This window comes from Leptonychotes weddellii, chromosome 16, assembly GCF_054177405.1.
Source record: "Leptonychotes weddellii isolate Sample4059 chromosome 16, ASM5417740v2, whole genome shotgun sequence".
Lineage (NCBI taxonomy): Eukaryota > Metazoa > Chordata > Mammalia > Carnivora > Phocidae > Leptonychotes > Leptonychotes weddellii.
The window spans coordinates 40,757,361-40,765,174 of record NC_138384.1 but is presented as its reverse complement, the minus strand read 5'-3'; the positions used below and the strand labels follow the sequence as shown (position 1 = coordinate 40,765,174).

General features: G+C 47.2%; 1 protein-coding gene across 1 annotated transcript in view; it reads left to right on the top strand.

Annotated features, from left to right (window-relative positions):
- FCGBP (Fc gamma binding protein) overlaps positions 1–3,903 on the top strand; it is a 48,072-nt gene extending 44,169 nt beyond the window's left edge. Inside the window, exons 20-21 of the mRNA XM_081806882.1 lie at positions 3,336–3,603; positions 3,728–3,903. Coding sequence (XP_081663008.1) covers positions 3,336–3,566 — 231 coding nt within the window. The 3' untranslated portion in view covers positions 3,567–3,603; positions 3,728–3,903. The remainder of the gene's footprint in view (positions 1–3,335; positions 3,604–3,727) is intronic.
- Positions 3,904–7,814: the final 3,911 nt, after the last annotated feature.

Genomic DNA, 7,814 nt, shown 5'->3' with positions numbered 1-7,814 from the left:
TTTTTTTTAAAGATTTTATTTATTTATTTGACAGAGAGAGACACAGCGAGAGAGGGAACACAAGCAGGGGGAGTGGGAGAGGGAGAAGCAGGCTCCCCGCAGAGCAGGGAGCCCGATGCGGGACTCGATCCCAGGACCCTGGGATCATGACCTGAGCCGAAGGCAGTCGCTTAACCAACTGAGCCACCCAGGCGCCCTGCCTTGTGCTTTCTTTATCCAGATCTCTGTAGTTTAGTCTCTGGATTGGTATTTGTCTCAGTATTTCAAACTTAGTCTCTCTGTTCCGGCTGAGGTCTTGAAGAGCGAAAACACGCTCAAGTCAATTAGTTGTTTTGATCATAGAGTTAGTCTAAACTCTATTGGTTATAAGCAGCAGAAGCCCGAATTCAGATTGCCTTGAGCAAAAAGGAAATTCTTGGCCCTCCAGAACTAGAAAATCCAGGGGTAGAGCCTCAGGCGTAGCTGGATCCAGGTGCCCTGGCAGTATTATCTGGATTTGTACCTCTATCTTTTGGACTTCATATTCATCAAATCAGTTTCATTCTTTTTAGTTCCCCACAAAGACAGGGACCATTATCTCCATTTTACACAGAGGATAAACGAGGGCCCAAGAAGGTGAAATCATTCGTTCAAGGCATTCAGACAGTGCCTGGGAGAGATCCAGGCTTTGAACCCACCAGCACCAGGCTCAGTTCCCAACCACGTTGGTGGGAACACGGTGCTGGGGATAACTGTGGATACGAGGGGCCACGATCGTGTCCAAGTGCAGTGTTCAGTAGGAAGTTCTCCTGGACTCTGATGATGCTGGGCCACTGACCCTTCCCTCTTCCTGTCCCTCAGCTTTCTCTTCGGGACCCCCTCGGCGTATCATTGTCTGCCTCCAAAAGAGTCTGTTCCAGCCCTGGTGCCCCCTCCCTTTGCCCCTTGACTTCCTCTCACGTACATTTGCATTTGCCAAAAACCATGGTTCTCGCCACCCCCATTCCAGATTTCTGAGAGAGAATCTGGCCAAACTGAGGACTGATGGTTGACTTATGGTCCAGTCATTCACGGCCCGCATGGGAGAGTCCCAGACCCAAACATGGACGTCAGGCCACACTGAAGTTCCTAGAGGAGCATATCCCTATTTTTATGACCTGTTTATTGATTGCAGAGACATCCACTGGGGTCTTCTGGGTTCAGTGGAGGGAGACAGCTGGTGCTCCACACACAACCCCCTCAGTGGATGGTCTGCATCCCCCCACCAGCGCATGGAGATGGGCCGAGACACAGCCCTGCTGGAAACAGGGAGGCTTGTGTTCTCTCTTTCAGGTAATCTGGACCACTCATTCCTTTTCTCAAGCCATCTCCTTGATCCATAATTCAGGTTAACAGACACCTACTCTTGACCTCCCCTTGCCCCTCTGTCGAGAGAAACAGTTCTCTACAGAGCTGACAGATGCTCTAGAACTGGGAATTAGATCAGGTGGAAAACTCTGTGGTGGCTTCCTAGAGCAGCATTCCAAACTCAAGCCGCCTCCCTTCCTTGGCCTACGGACGAGGCTTTGTGTGATCTGACTCCTGCTGGCCTCCAACCCCGTTTCCAGTAATTCCATCCCTTGTTAGCTATACTAATGACAGGCCGGGCTGACCTTTCAGCAAACCAAGCTTGTCCCTACCTCGGGCCTTCACATGTGCTGTTCCCACTGCTGCAAGGCTCTTCTCCCAGGTGGTCTGAGTTGACACCTTCTTGTCCTCCAGGTCTCGGTTCCAGCACTGCTTCTCCAGAAAGGCCTTTCCTGACCACCTACAGAAGTTCCTCCTCTCCATCCCAGTCTCCATGCTATCGCTCTATTTGATTTCCTTCAAGACACTTCTCTCTCTCTGAAGTCATCCATTACTTGTTTGTGTTTGTTGCCTTTTGCCATCCCTAGAATATAATCCTCAGGCGGGCAGTAGTCCTGTCCATCTTGATTGTCACTTTGTCCCCAGTACCCAGAACGGGGCCTGGCCACCCAAAGAGGATTCCCAGGAAAAGGTTGTTTTTGTGAATACATTCAGCTCTGTTCCCACTACAACAGCAGACCATGCGCTGAGTGACACAGATGATTCAGACCCAGTTCTTTTACTTCCAAAGCTTGAAGCCTGGTGAAACTTTGCATCCACCCCTCCAACTATCCTTCGCTACGTCTATCTCTCTTTCTCTCCTTCCTTCCAGGCATCTATTCTTCTACCCCTGTTTCCCATTTCCCCTCTCTCCTTCCCTCCATTTTCCCTTCCCCTATTCCTTCTTTCCTTCTACCCATCCACCCAACAATCCAACCACGCATCCACCCATCCACCACCAATCCATCCATCCATCCACCCACCCATCATCCATCCATCAACCCATCCACCCACCAGTCCATCCATCCATCCATCCATGCATCCACCCACCCATCATCCATCCATCCATCCACCCATCCATCCATCCATTCACCCACAAATCCATCCATCCATCCATCCACCCATCCACCCATCCACCCATCATCCACCCATCCACCCATCATCCATCCATCCATCCATCCATCCATCCATCCATCCATCTATCCATCCACCCATCTATCCATCCACCCATCTATCCATTCATCCATGCATCCATCCATCCATCCAGATAATATCTACCTATCTTTCCAATCAACTGGCAGAAGAAGACTCAGACAGAAATCATTTAGAAAAAAAGAACTTTTATTTCAAAGAAGGTTCTCTAGGGAGTCTAGCTCTAGAAGGATTAACTCATCAATGAAAATAAACAACAGTTATTTAAAGGAAAAAACTCATATGGTTCCCAAGGTTACTGAGTCCACAGCTTATGACAGAGAAACAGTAATTTTCTCACATGATTATGATACTTTCTAGGTCATTAATTGTCTTTAGACATCAGCACTGAAAAAATAAGGCATGAAGTTGCTTTTGTTACGGAACCAGTAACTTACAAATACATACAAGTGTTTTTTTATTTTGAAAAGCAGAACCAGACAGGATGATGCTGGGGTTCAATTGTGTGTTTATCTGTCTGGTACAAAGTGCTCCTCGCCACCCCAGCTGCCCTTGGAATGTTTTGTGCATCCTTACTTATCCATTGACCCATCTCTCTGTCAACCCATCTGTCCTTTTAACCATCTGTCCAAATCACCAGCTAGCTTATGTATGCCTGTCTCCATACAGTGCTTCCATCCATATCTTTGTCTCTTTTGGCACCTGTGTCTCTGCTTTTGCTCCTTGAACTTGTTGTCCTCCTTGGAGTCTCCATCCTGGTAACCCTCCAGCATTTTTGTGGCTCTAGCCTCACCTCTGTTTTCCCCTACCACCACCAGGTGAATGGTCTCCATGTGTCTCTCCCAGTTGAGTTATCAGCATCTGTGTCCATACATAAGAATCCCGATGGCTCCGTGAGTGTTAATCAGAAAGCAGGAATCCAGGTGTGGCTTCGCAGCAAAGGGCAGCTGGCTGTGATGGTCAGCGAAGACCATGCCGGGAAGCTGTGTGGGGTCTGCGGAAACTTTGATGGGGACCAGACCAATGACGGGCATGACTCTGGAAGATGATGACGGAGAGCTGGAAAGCGCAGGACTTCTCCCCATGGTGAGGGATATAGCATGGAAGCCAGGCCACTTGGGGCAGGGGCACCTGGGTCCTCATGGGAAGGGGGCAGTCAGGGTAAGTGCTCAGTCTGTAAGAGGAAGTGCTAAGAGTCTGTCTCTTACAGTGACAGCTGATCAGTCATCTACTGGGAATGAGGACTTCATGACCTGACCCTCCTGGAGATTGCAATAATTGGAGGGTGCACAGTGTCCCTGTGTGCCCCTACACTGTTCTACCCCTTTGGGGAGCTGCCGAGGCCAACTGTGAGAGCCTTGAATAAATATCTTAGGCTAAGCTGCATGCCAGTGTGTCTGTCTTATGCCTTCTCCTCCCTGACTTTCCTTCTTGCACAGCAGCTGCCAGATGCCTGGGGCATCTGGCACACAAGGAATATTTATTGGGGGGTGAAAAGATGGATGGATGGATGGATGGATGGATGGATGGATGGATGGATGGATGGATTATGGGTGGGTGGATGGATGGATGGATGGGTAGATGGATTATGGGTGGGTAGAAGGGAGAGTAAAGGGAGGGAGGGAGGAAGGAGACATGGATGGGTGGATGGGGAGTGGAGAAATGGGAAGATAGGGACAGGGATAATTAAAAGAGTAGATGAAGAAAAGATGAAAAATTGGATGGAGGGAAGGAGTCAAAAATGGAAAGAGGGATGAATAGATTCTAGCTTGATCATTTATAATCCAACAAGTTAATTTCTCTGTCACTCAGTTTCCTCATATGTCTTAGTCTGTGCAGCTGCTGTAACAAAATACCATAGAATGGATGACATAAACAGCAGAAATTTATTTCTCACAGTTCTGGAGGCTGGGAAGTCTAAGATCAAGGCACCAGTGGACTCAGTGCCTGGCGAGAGCCCTCTCCGTGGTTCATAGTTGGCTGTCTTCTCTTGTGTCCTCACATTGCAGAGGGGCAAGGGGGCCCTTTGGGATCTTTTTTACAAAGGCACTAATTTTTTTTTTTAAAGATTTTATTTATTTATTTGAGAGAGAGAGAATGAGAGAGAGCACATGAGAGGGGGAAGGGTCAGAGGGAGAAGCAGACTCCCCGCCGAGCAGGGAGCCCGATGCGGGACTCGATCCAGGGACTCCAGGATCATGACCTGAGCCGAAGGCAGTCGCTTAACCAACTGAGCCACCCAGGCGCCCCAAAGGCACTAATTTCATTCCTGAGGGCTCCACCCTCATGACCTAATCACCTCTCAAAGGCCCCACCTCCAAATACTATCACATTGGGGATTAGGTTCCAACATAAGAATTTTGAAGGAACTCAAATATTCACTCAAAACCATTTTATGTATGTATGTATGTATGTATGTATTTATCTATCTATTTATTTAAGAGCAAGCATGTGATCAGGGGAAGGGGCAGTGGGAGAGGGAAAGGGAGAAGGAGAGAATCTCAAGCAGACTCCCTGTTGAGCATGGAGCATGATGCGGGGCTCCCATCTCAAGATCTTGAGATCATGACCCGAGCCAAAACCAAGGGTCAGACGCTTAACCGACTGAGCCACCCAGGTGCCCCAACAGCATCATATTTAAAGCAGAGTTCATGAAAGTACCTACCTCATAGAGTTGGAGTGAGGATTTAACGTGTCCATCCAATCCACAAGTCAAAATTTGAACTTTCCCACCCTGTCCCCCACCCTTCCTATGATGGCCTTCCCCACCTCTGTGAATAGCACTGGCAATACTCACTGTAGCAGTCAGAAAATAGGGATCGTTCTTGATTCTTCCCTCCCCATTGCCCCCCACGCAGTTCATCAACAAATCCTGTTGGGTTGTATCAAAGCATACCTGAATTCTGCCTTTCTTAAGCCCACCTGGTGCAACCATCACCCTCATTCATGCTAACAACGCCAACAGCCTCCTATCTGCTCTTCCCCTTTTGTAATACATTCTCACTGTTACTCGACTCTTCTTAACATATAAGGGGGACAATTGGCTATAAATTTCTCTTACAATAAAATCAAATTCTTCACCTTGTCCTATAAGTTCCCTGTCCACCTCTTCTGACTCATCTCCAATCACTGTCCTTGCCAATTATGATTCGGGAACCTGATCTTTCAATGTACCGAACATGACAAATTTTCCACTTCACTACTTTGCGATATGCTGTTCTTTCCACTTGCCATATGACTAACTGCTTCTCATCCTTCAAATGTCAGCTTACATGTTATTACCTTAGAGAGGCCTTCCACAGCCACCTCACTTAAAGTGGCTTCCCTCTGTTACCCTCTGTCCCAGACGCTTTCCTGCTTGCTTCTTCCTAGCATTTATTACACTCTAAAATTACTTTTATTTGAATTTCTGCCCAATTAGAAGTAACTCAAAGGCAGAGACTACATCTGCCTCATTCACCACTTTATTCCCAGCACCTAGCACATAGTAGATGCTCAGTACATATTTATTGAATGAATAAATGGCCAATGATTAACCTGGAGGAAAGATTTGCAACATACGTAGTAAAGGCTTATATCCACCATATGTAGAGAGCTCCTTCAAATCAATAAGTCTGATTAGGAAAAAAAAATGAGTGGAGGATATACACAGGCAATTGACAGAAAAAGAAATGTACATTGTTGAATAATTCAATATGTCAGGGTATTCATCTATAGTATTTCTGAGCTTCACAACAATGCTGCAATTTAAAAAAAAGACAATTCAGGGCGCCTGGGTGGCTCAGTTGGTTAAGCGACTGCCTTCGGCTCAGGTCATGATCCTGGAGTCCCGGGATCGAGTCCCGCATCAGGCTCCCTGCTCAGCAGGGAGTCTGCTTCTCCCTCTGACCCTCCTCCCTCTCATGCTCTCTGCCTCTCATTTTCTCTCTCGCAAATAAATAAAATCTTTAAAAAAAAGACAATTCAGATGTCCATCAGTAGAGGACTAGTTGATCTACATGATGGACAACTCTGCAGATGAAGGTAAAATAAGGCGTATTTGTATACACTGTACTGTGCTGATCTCCAGGATATGTAATGAAGTGAAGAAAGCAAGGTGGGAACAGGGTACATAGTGATAGAGACGTAAGGGTCACAGGGGGGCTTTTAGAGTACTGGTAATATTCTATTTGTGGGTTGGGTGGTGGTGGTATGGATTCTTTCCTTTGTGATAACTTGTAAAGCTGTACAGTTGCATGCACTTTTCTGTAAGCATGTCATACTTTAAAAAAAAGTTTTAAAATGAATAAAATCATAATCTCTGAAAATTCTTGGCCAGTGTGTGTGTTTGTGTGTGTGTGTGTGTGTGTGTGTGTGAGAGAGAGAGAGAGAGAGAGAGAGAGAACAACCAAATGAGAGAGAGAGAGAGAGAGAGAGAGAGAACAACCAAATGAAGCACTCACTCTGGGCCAGGCCTTGTTCTAGGTACTGGGTGATACAGCAATGAATGGAACAGACCAGTGCATTCTCCTGGAGGTTTTTAGTAATTTCTCATAGTAGCACTTGTTTTGCTTTGTGGAATGAATATGAGGCTAAATATTAATATTATAAAACTACAAGGCACAAAATTCCCAATACTTATGCAGAATCTGCTCACTCCTCCCTCCTTGCTCTGCCTGCACCCTGATCTTATCCATCCTTGTCTGCTACCTGATTCACTGCTACCTGCTCTCACCTCCACTCCCACACTCTGTTTCCCACCTGCAGACAGAGTGCTCCCATGTCAGATCACAGCCCTTCTCTGTTCAAGAAACTTCCATAGCTCCAGCTCATTCAGAGTAAAAGCCAAAGTCCTCCCCGTGGCACACAAGACCCCACACAATTTTCCCTGCTCTCATCTCCTTCCATTCAGCCTGCTAACTCTGCCCCAACCACACCCCTCACTGCTTCTCGACCCTCCATACTTTCCCTGCCCCAGGCCCTTTGCCCATATAATCCTCACTACCTAGAACTTTCTTTCCCCAGATAGGTGCATACCTCACTCCTCACCTCTTTTAGCTCTGCCCAAGTCACCTGATGCATTCTTTGACCACGGATTAAGAAATGTCACCCCTCGGGGCGCCTGGGTGGCTCAGTCGTTAAGCGTCTGCCTTCGGCTCAGGTCATGATCCCAGGGTCCTGGGATCGAGCCCCGCATCGGGCTCCCTGCTCCGCGGGAAGCCTGCTTCTCCCTCTCCCACTCCCCCTGCTTGTGTTCCCTCTCTCGCTGTGTCTCTCTCTGTCAAAATAAATAAATAAAATCTTAAAAAAAAAAAAAA